Source organism: Aotus nancymaae, unplaced genomic scaffold (assembly GCF_030222135.1).
Source record: "Aotus nancymaae isolate 86718 unplaced genomic scaffold, 86718_ANA_hifiasm-v0.15.2.pri h1tg000019l, whole genome shotgun sequence".
Lineage (NCBI taxonomy): Eukaryota > Metazoa > Chordata > Mammalia > Primates > Aotidae > Aotus > Aotus nancymaae.
The window spans coordinates 15,140,409-15,153,713 of record NW_026988431.1 but is presented as its reverse complement, the minus strand read 5'-3'; the positions used below and the strand labels follow the sequence as shown (position 1 = coordinate 15,153,713).

Genomic DNA, 13,305 nt, shown 5'->3' with positions numbered 1-13,305 from the left:
ATAGCATCAATGCAGCATCAAACACAGAAAATCTGATTCTAAATTCAGTGCCCTGTCCATCACAGCTCTGGACCCCTGCAGCCACTTAGGACTATGTGAGCTAGTTCTTACTGTTAATTTCCTAGAGAGGCAATGAGAGTCACTTGAGAACCTATGGTGGTTTGGCATAAATCCTTCTCAGAGTTGTCCCCGGACCAGCATTATGGACATCATTTGGGAATTTACTTGAAATGAGGCATCTGGTGTCCCACTACAAACATAATGCATCTGAATTTGCATTTTAAACAAGATTACTATATAATTTTTATGCACATTACAGTATGAAAAGCAGTATTGTAAAGAAGTCCAAATGTAATTTCAGTGGACCTGAATTCCATCTCAGCTCTGCCACAGACCGGCCGTGGCACTTTAAGTAAGTTGTGTAATTTTTTACAGCATCAGTTTATCTGTAAAATGGGGATGATAATATCTATCTTAGAGAGAGTTATGGCAATGACTGTATGAATAAAAATGCATGGAACCCAGCAGGAGTTTAAGAAATGCAAACTGAATTCTACAGATGTGTAATAAGACAGCTCAGATACTCAGAGAATCTGGGGAACCCCCAAATTTCTGGTTATGTTGCACCAAAGAAATACCTGTGCTAGAATTTATTTAAATTAAGCTTTCTGGGATATCTATAACATTTTTGTGCCCTAGAGAGTTGCTACAGAGTTATTCTCAGCAGAATAATTATAGGTGAGGCTGCCCTGTAATGAGATATCTTTTCTACTTCATTAAATAAACCCCCTTGAATGGGCTCCAAAATGGACCTGCCTTATACCAAATTCCATTATCTTGGAAATAATCTCATAAGAAGGCCCTGGTGTGGGTTCAATCATGCTGGATACCTAACATTTACCATAAAGGGAATGTGTTCTAGAACAGTAATTCCCGAAAGCTGGTTCTCAGACCAATATTTCACAGATCCAAAGGAAAATAAAAAATAAAGACAACATAGCTTTTCAGAAAATTAAAATATAACTATTTTTAAAATATCCTTCATTCTGAGAGTATGACCTTTCTGTTTCTTTTTATCTTCCTTTCTAACTTTTATGTGTAAAACTGCTCCATATTTTATGATTCAATGGTGGTAATAGATGGTAATTTCTGTAATGTTCCTGTACAATACAAATGCAATGTCAACCCACTCTCCCCCTACACACACTTAAAACATTTTTTTAATGGATCCTTGAAATGCAAAAATTCTGAACTATTGTTATAGAAACACCTGCTTAAAAAGAAATTCTTTCCTATAAAATCAATGTTGGACATTCAAAATTTTAAATTATAAAATGTAGGGACCAAACTACGAAGTGTTAATTGGAGGGCGAATCTGTTCTGTGTAGGCATATCACAGAGTGTAGTGCTCCTCAAACTGCGATGTGCACAAGGACCATCTGGGATTTGTTAAAATGCAGATTCTGATTCTGCAGGTCTGGCAAGGTCTGGAATTTTGAATTTCCAACCAACTCACACATAGAGTAGCAGAGGCATACTGGGGAACCCTGAAACCAGACAACCGGATCCTCACTCCTCCACTTCTAGCTTTTGACCCTTGAGCAAGTTACTTAACCTGTCCCCTCGTGGTTTTCTCATTAGTAACACAATAATAATAACAGTATTATCTCATTGGCTTGTTTTGAGAATAAAATGGAATAATGAATGTAAATATTCCCAGAATGTAACAAAGAGCTCCATAAATGTGAGTTATTACTTTAACTTCACAGATCAGTGACTGAAGAGCCACGATATTAAAAAAAGATTAGCACCCCAAGGGGTTCCTGCAAGATAAAATCGGAAGAATTGAAAGTTCTGGTTGATAATGGATGGGCCTTGTTCTGTCTTCTTTGATGGATTTAGTGGGATTGTTTGAAGCTGTGAATCTTGAAGGATCCACATAGATTTGTTCTAATTCAGAGGATGGAAGCCTCTTAATTATTAGGATCCTATGATTAAGGTTGAAATAATGGTATTGTGTAGGTTGCATGCCACAGAGTTAAAAAAACCTTTGATAATTTCTTGAGTGTTATTCCTATATGTGACAAAAAATATGATTACTACATCTTCTGTCCTTTATGTTTTCCTAATTTATTACTCTCTTCCTACATTTTGTTGACAGCCAAGCAATTTGTAACATAGTAGTATGTGTTGCATAATATGCAAATACAACTATATGAGGCCAGTCATATTTGTTTTTAATAGAATCTCTACTGGTTTTGTTGTGGCTAAATTTGTAGAGCTGTCTTTTTAAAATTTCAGGGAATAGTATCTAGGCATGACGATATAAAATAACACGAATTTGTGTTTTTATCTTCAGCTTACACCTTTCACCCTATTGGTTTAGCTTCTGGTGTGAATACAAACATAAGAGCAAATGACGACTGTTTTTAATAAAACTTGGGAAAGATTGATGAGGTGGTCATAGAGCTAAGGACCAATCTTACCCACATAACAGGTTCACCTTTATACAGTAAAAAGAAAGCATGCAAAAATAAGTTATTTCATTGAGCATGTTTACATAAACACCTGCTATGTTACAAAATCCTAAAAGACTAAAGTTGACAGGTTTTTGGAAATTAAACTGTTGTCTTCTGAATCATTGCGTACCGTTTGATCTTAATCATTATAAAATGTTATCATAAATTTACCTATCTAGTTGGTGACTATGTTATGAAAGCAAAAGGAGTTAGTACTTTGTCAAGAGCACAAAGGAAACTAACACATAAACAGAACATTCCTAATGGGTTTATTAGATGCATTGGAAATTATTACGTCACTTAATAAATATTTAAATGCCTCCCGGGCCTTCGCTCAGTTCTTACTTTTCTGTTTCTTTTTTGGGGCCTCATCTTTAACCACACCAGTCCTCCACACGCTCTTACAGCTGACTTTGTACCACATTTGGCGACCATTTTAAATGTCACGGCTGGGCACGGTGGCTCATGCCTGTAATCCCAGCACTTTGGGAGGCTGAGGCAGTTGCATTGCCTGAGGTCAGGAGTTCAAGACTAGCCTGGTCAATATGGCAAAACGCTGTCTCCACTAAAAATACAAAAATTAGCCGGGTGTGATGGTGGACTCCAGTAATCACAGCTATTCAGGAGGCTGCGGTAGGAGAATTGCTTGAACCCAGAAGACGGAGGTTGCAGTGAGCCCGGATCATGCCACTGAACTCCAGCCTGCATGACAGAGCAAGTCTCTGTCTCAAAAAAAGAAAAAAGTCTCACAGCACCTCCCAAATAACAAGCCTTCTATGGGAGAGATGTTACTTATCCTTCAGTACCTATTTTCTTCTTCTTTCTCAGTAACAGAACTTCTGAATGTTTTAGCCATCTGGAATAAAGACTGTATTTCTTAGCCTCCCTTGCAGGTATGTGTGGCCACATGAATAAATTTTGGTTAATGGCGAAAAAAATGAAAATGTTGGGTGCAACTTCTGTGAAATGCGCTCATGGAGACACTGTGTGCCTCTCTTTCCTTTTTTTCATTTTTGGCTGGCTAGATTGTGTATTTGATGACACCAGCAGGAACAGTTATCTTGGATCATGAAGTCAAAGCTACTTCTTAGGAAACAAAATAAAACCTGGCACCCTGATCCTTATACCATATCAGCCCTGACTACCAGCATTTATGTATGAGAGAGAGAAACTTCTACCTTCCTTCAGACGCTGCTATTTTGCAGCCAAACCTAACCCTAATGCATACACGCTCAAATACTTCCTGCTGCATCTATCAAGGGTGATCATTATCATTATGCCTTTGGCCTCTGTCGTCCATCCTATCTTATTCAAAGCCACGTTAGGACTTAAGGAAAAGGGAGAGATGCCTTAAGTGATCCCTGAGAGCACTCAGAATTAATAAAGTTAAGTTTAGAAGCTAAATTCAGGAAAGGAAAGGCTAAAAAGGCTACAAATCTTTTCTATTTCCGGTACCTTTGTTTTATTAATAGACATTCTAGCTAAGATTTCAAAGTTAATTCCCTAGATAATTAGACAAAAAAGCCAGGCCAGATGTGTAAGCTAAGTTTTGGTTTCCAAATAATTATTTTTGCTAATTATCAGTAATTAGTGTCAGCATCCAAAACTGTCCTAAAAACCCTGGGAGAGAGAAAGAGAACAGGAAAGAGAAAGAAAGAGGGAGTGGGGAAGGAGCGAGAGAGAAACACAAGCATTATCCAGTACAATATTATATATATATATATTTTTGAGATGGAGTCTTGCTCTGTTGCCAGGCTGGAGGGCAGTGGCGGATTTCGGCTCACTGCAACCTCTGCCTCCTGGTTCAAGCGATTCTTCCGCCTCAGCCTCCCGAGTAGCTGGGACCACAGGCGTGTGCCACCACACCCGGCTAGTTTTTTTTGTGTGTGTGTTTTTAGTAGAGATGGAGTTTCACCATGTTGACCAGTATGGTCTCGATCTCTTAACCTCGTGATCCTCCCACCTTGGGCTCCCACAGTGCTGGGATTACAGGAGTGAGCCACCGCGCCCGGCCACAATATTATATTTTAGGATTAACAAAACGTGATTCAAATTTTATAATTTTGAACACTGTTTTATGGAAAACTGAGTATTTTTTTATCAGTTAACGCAATTATCTTTTGCTTTTACCTAGACTTAATTTGAAGTTTTTACAGTAGCTAAGAAAAGATGCTCTTCTTTTTTCATGCCAAAATGATTATTTTTCTTTAACTATAAAATTATACCTTTAACCCTCCCTGCGCCGGGAAAATAAATTTCAGCTGAAGATGGCCCTGGCAGAACTGCCTGGGGTTCTTCGTTGAGTCTTTCATTAGCATCCTTTTCTTAGACAGAGGCTGCTGGGCCTTAGCTCAAAAGACTGTTCAAAAGAACAAAGGGTTCTTTTGGTGGTTTGTGGATAATACGGATTTTTCAGCACTTATTAGATAGTTTGGAAATTGATGTAGTGCATCACATTTCCCTTATTTGTGTAGATGACCCTTTATGAGAGCAGAAATATTCACAGATGCATCTATTTGTGTGCTACCTAATTACTTCTGATCTACTCAGGTCTCTTTTTGTGCTTAGTGTCTTTTTAAATATTTAGAAGCACCATTGTCTGGTATCATCTATTAATAATTCATTGTAGTTGTAGTCATTTTAACCTGCAATAACAATAAAATAACACTTTACTCTTTAAATCTTCACCGCTTTCACTACAACATGTCACATTCGACTCTTGCTCACTCTCATCGCTCGTGGTCAATTACTCTTTTCGGCATCTGTTTTTTTTTTGGAAAGAGAGTCTTACTCTGTTGCCTAGCCTGGAATTCAGTGATGTAATTATAGCTCACTACACCCTTCACATCCTGGGCTCAAGAGATCCTTTCACCTCAGACTCCTGAATAGCTAGGTGTACAGGTGGGTGCCGCCATGCCTAGCAAATTTTTACATTTTGTAGAGACAGGATCTCATTATGTTATCCAGCCTGGCCCGGAGTTTCTGGTCTCAGGCAATTCTTTCACCTTGGCTTCCCAAAGTGCCGGGACTACAGGTGTGAGTCACCACACCAGGCCTTTATGGCATCTTTATTTAAATGTTTACTAGTTTGTCTTCCTCACTAGATAGTTAGAGGAAAGGAACCATGTCCTCATACATTTCTTTTTAAATATCTCCAGTACCCAGCAGGCAAATACAGTATGCATTAAAATGTCTTTTGTAAGATAGTTTTGTAAAATGAAATATGAAATATGCACTTATCAATATAGCAAGGCAATGGTGCATACACTTTGGTCTTTCTGTAGGGCCAGCATGTCAGGAGCTAGTATAATTTTCCCACTACCCGTTTTGTGTTTTAGTAGTGATTCTGAAGTTTATTTTAGTCTGTGGGCTATTTTTTATGCCAAGGTATTCACAGATTTACCTGTTTACAGATAGGAAGATAATTATTCATAAAGATCACTAGAATGGGGAGGAAGGTAAAGTTTAATGATAAGAAAAATGGTGTTATTTTGTTTGTAATAAGTATCATGTATAAATTATAAGCACATGCTGAAAAGTAAAGATGGTTGCATTTAATCATGAGGATACTACATATCAAAAGCAGACCATTCAGATACTCATTAACTGCCTATTTCTAGAGAATTTATATTCTACCCACCACCATTGTACTAAAACTTTATGGCTTTTATAGGCATACATCCAAATTACAAAACCAACTGCACTTAAAAAAAGATATCACCATTCACTTCAGGTTTTGTAAAAAGCATGAGGTATGCTTTTGGGGTTATTTCTGTATGTCAAGAGCACATAGGCATATTAATTTGCAGGCATAGCTTATTTGCTTTATGTAAACCGGGAACTGCAAAATCCTGGTATCATTAAATATCCTCACCTCATGATCACTGTTTATTACAGTCTGGTCAGAACCCCTCAAAGTAATTGCAACTTTCCATTTCACAGCTTCCTGTCACCAATCTATATTTTCTTTAATCCCATACCTCAAGTGCTGTTCTGAACTGTGCTGCTGCCATGGCGTATTTCTTCTGTCTATAGCAAGAGCTGGCATCCTTTAAGGCTACCTGAAGCCATTTGTCAATCTGAGGCGGAAAGCTGAAATTAGGTACACTCAAAGGGTCTACTATTTCAGCAGCTTGGCATGTTGGCTGACTCCCAGTAGACATGAAGGACTCTGCAAACTCATAGCTAACACTCTCTTCATCAATGTAGACCAACTTCATTTCCACATCCATTATGTTCTTTAAGGGGATGTGCGGCAGAGGCATGGTGATGAACTGACTGTCAGCTTCTATTATCCTTGCCACTTTCTTTCCAGCTGGCTTTTCTTCACCTTCTGCCTTCCGTTTTAAGGCCACTTTCTCTAAATCATTGCTTTGTTTTACTTTGATGCTCTTTGTCATTTTTGTTCTTTGACGTGTGATTTCTACCTGTTTATCTCCACAGTTTTTCTTCATCTCTTGTGGCATTTCCAGGATGTTAGGTGGGTGTGCTAAGGTGGACATTTTCTTGCTTGTATTTATCTTTGGAACAAGCTGATCACAATAGAGACTTTTCACTGCATTCTCCAAATTCCTACTGCTTCCTGCATCCATTGAAGCCCAAAACTCCTGCAGGGGTGAGAAAAAGGAAACTAATTAAGGCAATATTTTGAATTCTAATGGTTTAGACTATAGTCAAATTCATTTAAAACACTATTTTATTCATTATTAGTATTTGTTGCCTTATAAGTAAAATTGTATTTACATTGTTTACTGACTATTTTACTAGAGGAGTGTATGTGTCAGTCTCAAAACTCACCAAGATAATAATTTGTTGGAAGCACATCTAGACATTGTCTTAAAAAATAATCGTCTATAGCTGAACAACATCGAATGAACACTTTTATGGGGTACCCAAACTCACTGAATAGGAAAATTTTATACATAGCCACTGAGACAAGAAAAGTCAAAGTAAATCTATCTCAATATTAATTTCCTTAGAAAGGCAGGTGGTCTAGAACTCATTATAAAATACACTACTCACCTGAATAATAGACTTGGGGGTCTAAAGAAACCACAGCTGCTTCCTCTGAAAGCTTCCAAAAATGTGAGGACAATCTTTCTTAAATTTGTTTATTTTATTACTAATGAAAATCTCAAGTTTAAAAAGCTTATAGACAACTATTGTTTAGAACAGGCTTTAAAGAAGAAGAACATGACCTTCAGCCTTTATATAAATGTGAGCCGTAGACTTATCTTTAGTCTACTGTGTTAATATATTTATAGTAATGATATCAGCAATGTACATTATTTAAAGATAAGGCATTTTCCTGAAACATTAAGGCTCAAAATATATAACTAATAGTCTTTTGATTCCAGGATTCTGCATGCTATGTGCTTCTAGATTTGTTTCAAATTATAAAGTGTTCTAAGATATAATAATTATTTAGTATGGTTGGTTCCTATCTTTTAGGACTTTCTTTTTCACCTATCACATTCTATTCTGGAAACAGCTTTGTGAAGTAAATAGGAATAGGTACCACATTTTGCAAAGAAACTGAGGTTTAGAGAGATTAAGTTGCTTATCCAAGGTCATACTGCTTGGTCATTAGCGAAACCTACCCATTCAGATTGCTATTACCTTCCTGGGACTGCCATTTGCTAACTCCTAGCCTGGGATACTTCTTCTATAACACGATATTCTTTATATAGCTAATAGACTTGGATCGGACCACAAAGATAGGAGAAAATAGCAAGAAAGAAGGGCCGAATATAATTAGATAACAATGAGATAAAAGCTAACATTTGTGCTTCCTTTCACCTTCAAGGTCAGTGTCTGACTAAAGATAAAAATCTTGAGTTACTTTTCAAAATTTATTAATATTGCTCATTATTTTCATTTGTTTGTTTGGAAGACAGTAGTTTGCCCAAAGAAGACCCTAAAACCAAACACCACATGTTCTCACTCGTAAGTGGGAGTTGAATAATGAGAACACATGAACACAGGGAGGGGAACATCACCTACCAGAGCCTCTTGGGGTTAGGGGAGGGAAAGGGGAGGGAGAGCATCAAGACAAATACCTAAAGCATGCAGGGCTTAAAACCTGGATGACGAGTTGACAGCTGCAGCAAACCACCATGTCACATGTATAGCTATGTAACAAACCTGCACGTTCTGCACATATATCTCAGAACTTAAAGTAAAACAAACAAACAAAAAAATATCCTGAACTGTGACCCATTAGATTTTTTTTTTTTGAGACAGAGTCTCTCTCTGATACCAGGCTGGAGTGCAGTGGTGCCATCTTGGCTCACTGCAACGTCTGCCTCCTGGGTTCAAGCGATTCTCCTGCCTCAGCCTCCCGAGTAGCTGGGATTACAGACGTCTGCCACCATGCCTGGCTAATGTTTTTGTATTTTTAGTAGAGACAGGGTCTCACCATGTTGGCCAGGCTGGTCTTGAACTCCTGACCTTGTGATCTGCCTGCCTTAGCCTCCCAAAGTGCTGGGGTTACAGGTGTGAGCCACTGCGCCCGGCCAGATTTTTAAGTAAAGGAGGAATCGAAACTGTAGCTTTAACCTTTGAAGTACTTTCCTCCTCTGTACCATTGGACATACACGTCATCAGAAAAGATTTAAGGTTACACATGGACATATCAAAGGCTCTACTATGATAGTCTTTGTTATCTCATAAGAATGATTGAATTCCAATAATTCTAATAATAGCTATCTTGTATATTAATTTGTAAAAGCTGAATTCTAGAATATTTCCCCAATGATTCATAATGACACAGTAGAGTTGTGTTTCTATAGGATAAAACATCTAAAAGTTTGAAATTTTTACTGAACTTTGTCATGTTTAGTATTGAAGATCAACATGACTGTGAATCACAGGCCCCATCAACAGGTTCCCTTTGGGCAAGACCCTGTTTCCTTTTCCTCTCTTAGAAACATTGCTGGCATCCAACATCTTTTAGACTGCTAATGTGGCTACTCAGAGTGGCAAGGGGAAAACTGTCTTGGCCATCACTTTTATCTTGTGTTTGCTCTTGTGCCACGTCTACATATGCTTTAGATTGAGTAAAAGTAAACTTCAGTCCTTCAGTTAAGATCTCTGTTGAATGAACGCTCCGGATATGCATCTATACCGTTAAGTTTCTTTTGGTAAAAGAGATACGGCTCTTGAAACTTGTTTAAAGCTCAAAATACCTGGTTTTAAGGGTTTCAGGTTCATTTTCATTTCTACAATAGGCTGTTAAAAATATAAACAGAAAACACTGGTTTGTGAGCTGTTCCAACATTTTCATGATACCTCCCAGGTATCTTATCTTACCAAACTCTCTCTACTTCAAGCACCAGAAGCTAAAATGTATCAGAATATCTGTAGTTGGTTGGCATTAGGAACATTTTTAGCATCTACAGCAGCGTTACCTATCTCTGCTGTATTTATTTCACATCTCCTTAACACATATAAATGCATAAAGTTATCTTCATAGACATTTCTTCTAGAGAATAATTGTTCTCTCTCTGCCTCCCTCTCTCCATTTCCTCCCTCCTGTGCTCCTTTCCTCTGCCTGTTTTCCTCCAAACTCCTCCCACCCCAGTTCTCCTCTGGGATGTCCCTCACCCAGAGCCTTTTCCTTTCTGCAAGAAGGAAGGTTTTATCGTTTTTAAGAAATAGAATTCCGAGTACTTCTGCATTAGTCTTTAAACTGCTCTATAGAAATCATCATTTTTGTCTTCAGTGCAGTTTTATACAAGAAAAAATAACAGAGGAGGAAAAAACATATAGGGTGTCTAGAGAGCACTCAGAGGAAATAAATGTGTAAGCAAATGTTTAGCTTTCAGACACCTGAAAGATCAATTATTCCCAGTAAACAGAAGAAACTAATTCAGGTTCCTTCCCAAATTCAGAATAAATACCTGAATGTCTAAAAGTGTCGTAAATACACAGGCTGAAAAAGCATGGCCAAACCCAACCATTACTTTTCAGTGCTGGTTGAAAATCAGATGACTTTATTTCAGCTGTACGGCCTGCTATTTATTTTTTTTTAATAAAAATTTTCACACATGTACAGAAGAGTTATGGAACGGCCGCTTACGGCTTCTTTAAAAATTATAAAACTCTCTTTAAATAATCTGGAATTTGAGACCTTTTGCCACCTAGCTCAGAGTGTGTTTTCAGCCTTATTTAGCACTCCTCCTATAAACTACCCTGAAGTCGAGCTGAACATCTTGTTAATTCCAAAAGATGGTCATTTTCAGTCTGTCAGCTAAGAATTCCCCATCTTCCTATTGCCACCCCATTCCACCCGTCCAAACCGACCCAGGAGTTATCCATTTTTACCTCCTCAGAATAATGCCAATGGCATCTATAGCACTTATTTTTCATTTTTTATATCGCAGTTATTCCTGAATGACTTATTTTTTCCAATAAGCGCCATAAAAGCAGAAACACACTTTATTCTTCTTGACATTAGTTCAGTGCTTTGTATAGAGTAGCCATTCAATACATGTTGATCAATCTGAATGCTGTGAATCAACAGCTAATTTACACATTCTTATTTAAGAGAAGCAGAATTGGATCTTTTAAAAAAGGTATGGGCTATAACTTTGAAAAAGTTGTTTCTGAGAAATTTTTCTGGATTTATTTTTTGTATTAAATTTGGTCTTGGGTAAAGTACATTTTCTTCTGTGATAGTTCAAGTGAATCACGTACCAACTAGATTTAAACTATCAACCTCTTCACTTTTTCTTAGTAGTCAAGTTGATTAACATGACATCAGTCAGTGTTCCTGAGATACCAAGCTACAGTTTAATCATTACTTCAATAAAAATACTTTCAGAGAAAACTATTAGACAATCATGATGTATATCAAAGAAGTATTTGCTGATAACATTCTGCAAAAATGCTCATTCTTTAATTTAGAAGACAGCACTGTAAAATTGATTTCATCATAGAAACATGCCTTTAAAAAAATCTTTAGCAAATATTGACATGAAACAGTGGAACAATCTCCAAGGTTGTATAATAAATACAAGTACAAGAAACAAAGAGAAGTTAATGTTCAATCATTTCCAGTGGGTAACCATTTTAAATTTATTCAGTGGATTTTCAACACATTTATGTTTTTTCTTCAAGTATTTCATCAAGCGTTCTGTTCTATGTGGGAGTTTCTATTGCTTCATAGATTCAATCAGTGGTTTACATGGCTATTAGTACCACAGATTATTTACTAAATTTTTAATTGAAATAGGCAGCTCAAACATGGGCAATTCAGCAAAAGAGAATCCTTCAAAATGTGCTCTCTGAAACATTCAAGATCACAGTTGCTATGGTTTTCTTTCTTTAAAAAAAAAAAAAAGATCTAATTTTAACTTGCTGTTAAATGTAACCAGAGAGACATTATGAGAAAAAAAACACCTTGCTTGTTAGTCTACCAGTTATTTTAAATGTTTTAAAAAATACATTACAAAATATTTCTTCAATCCAATAATCATTTATTGAGCACCTACTATGAGCAAGGTGCTGTGCTAGGTAATACAAGGGAAGCTCAAGATGACCGAGACCAGGATCTTGGCATTCTGGTGCTCATAGCTTGGAGTGGAGGTGGAGGATGGAAAGAGGAGATATTGTCTTACTAGACTGAGAACTGCTGAGAGGCAGAAATGTATCACAATCCTTTTTCTATATTGATGTGTAGTTTCTTCAGAGCCTGGACTATCATAAACCCTCAACGTACGTTTGTTATCAGAATGAATGTGTGGCTGAGGCACTATATACTACAGCAAATGGTAGCAATAATGGACACACTTCTGTAGGAACATGGGACTGATGCAGTTTCAAGATATTTGGGAAGGCTTTTTAGAAGAGGGACAAGTGTCCCTATGCAAGCAGTTGCTCTTCTCTTTTATCCGAGAACCCCCAAGAAATGGTGTGCTATTATTAGAAGGGAGAGGGAAATTTGCCTTACAATGTTTTTTAAGAAATACAGAATAAAACAAACCATCCAGTGTTACATCCATAACGATAACAACCAACAGTACTCTCAGTTTATGACGTGATCTCACCGGGTTAATCCATTTGTTTCTCACAACAACGCTTTTGCATAAATATTTTTAGCCATATTTTCATAATGAAGAAAGCAAGAGTTAAACAACTTGAAAGAGATTACCAAGAGAGTTTACCAAACCTGACTTGAACCCAGCATGTCAAATTCCATGCTTTTTAGATAATAGGATAATATAATCCTCTGTATTGCACCCCCAGTTGACTGGGATTTGTACTTTCCTTACCTTAAAAGGCTTTTTTTTAAAAAAAATTAAAAACTTAATAACAGGATATTTAACTTTACTGCTGTTCCACTGGGTGGGACTCCCTCTAAAATTATGACAAAACAAACTAGCAATTTATAGTTAACATGAATATGTGAACCAAATTTGTTACGAAAGGTATTAGTTTTTTTTTTTTTTTTTTGAGATGGAGTTTTGCTCTTGTCACCCAGGCTGGAGTGCAGTGGCGCAATCTCAGCTCACTGCAACCTCTGCCTCCCAGCTTCAAGTGATTCTCCTGCCTCAACCTCCCAAGTATCTTGGATTACAGGCATCCACCACCATGCCCAGCTAATTTTTGTATTTTTAATAGATACAGGGTTTTGCCATGTTGGCCATGGCTGGTCTTGAACTCCTGACCTCAGGTGATCCACCCGCCTCAGTCTCCCAAAGTGTTGGGATTATAGATGTGAGCCACTACACCTGGCCTGGTATTAGACTTTTAGTGTTTTTAAAGAACTGTAGCTGCAAATGTA

At 37.4% G+C, this 13,305-nt stretch overlaps 1 protein-coding gene across 1 annotated transcript in view; it reads right to left on the bottom strand.

Moving 5' to 3' along the window:
• The window catches only part of SPATA16 (spermatogenesis associated 16), a 244,465-nt gene that overhangs the window by 213,141 nt on the left and 18,019 nt on the right, over positions 1-13,305 (bottom strand). Inside the window, exon 2 of the mRNA XM_021674760.2 lies at positions 6,500-7,126. Within this exon, the coding sequence (XP_021530435.2) occupies positions 6,500-7,111 (612 nt within the window). The 5' untranslated portion in view covers positions 7,112-7,126. The remainder of the gene's footprint in view (positions 1-6,499; positions 7,127-13,305) is intronic.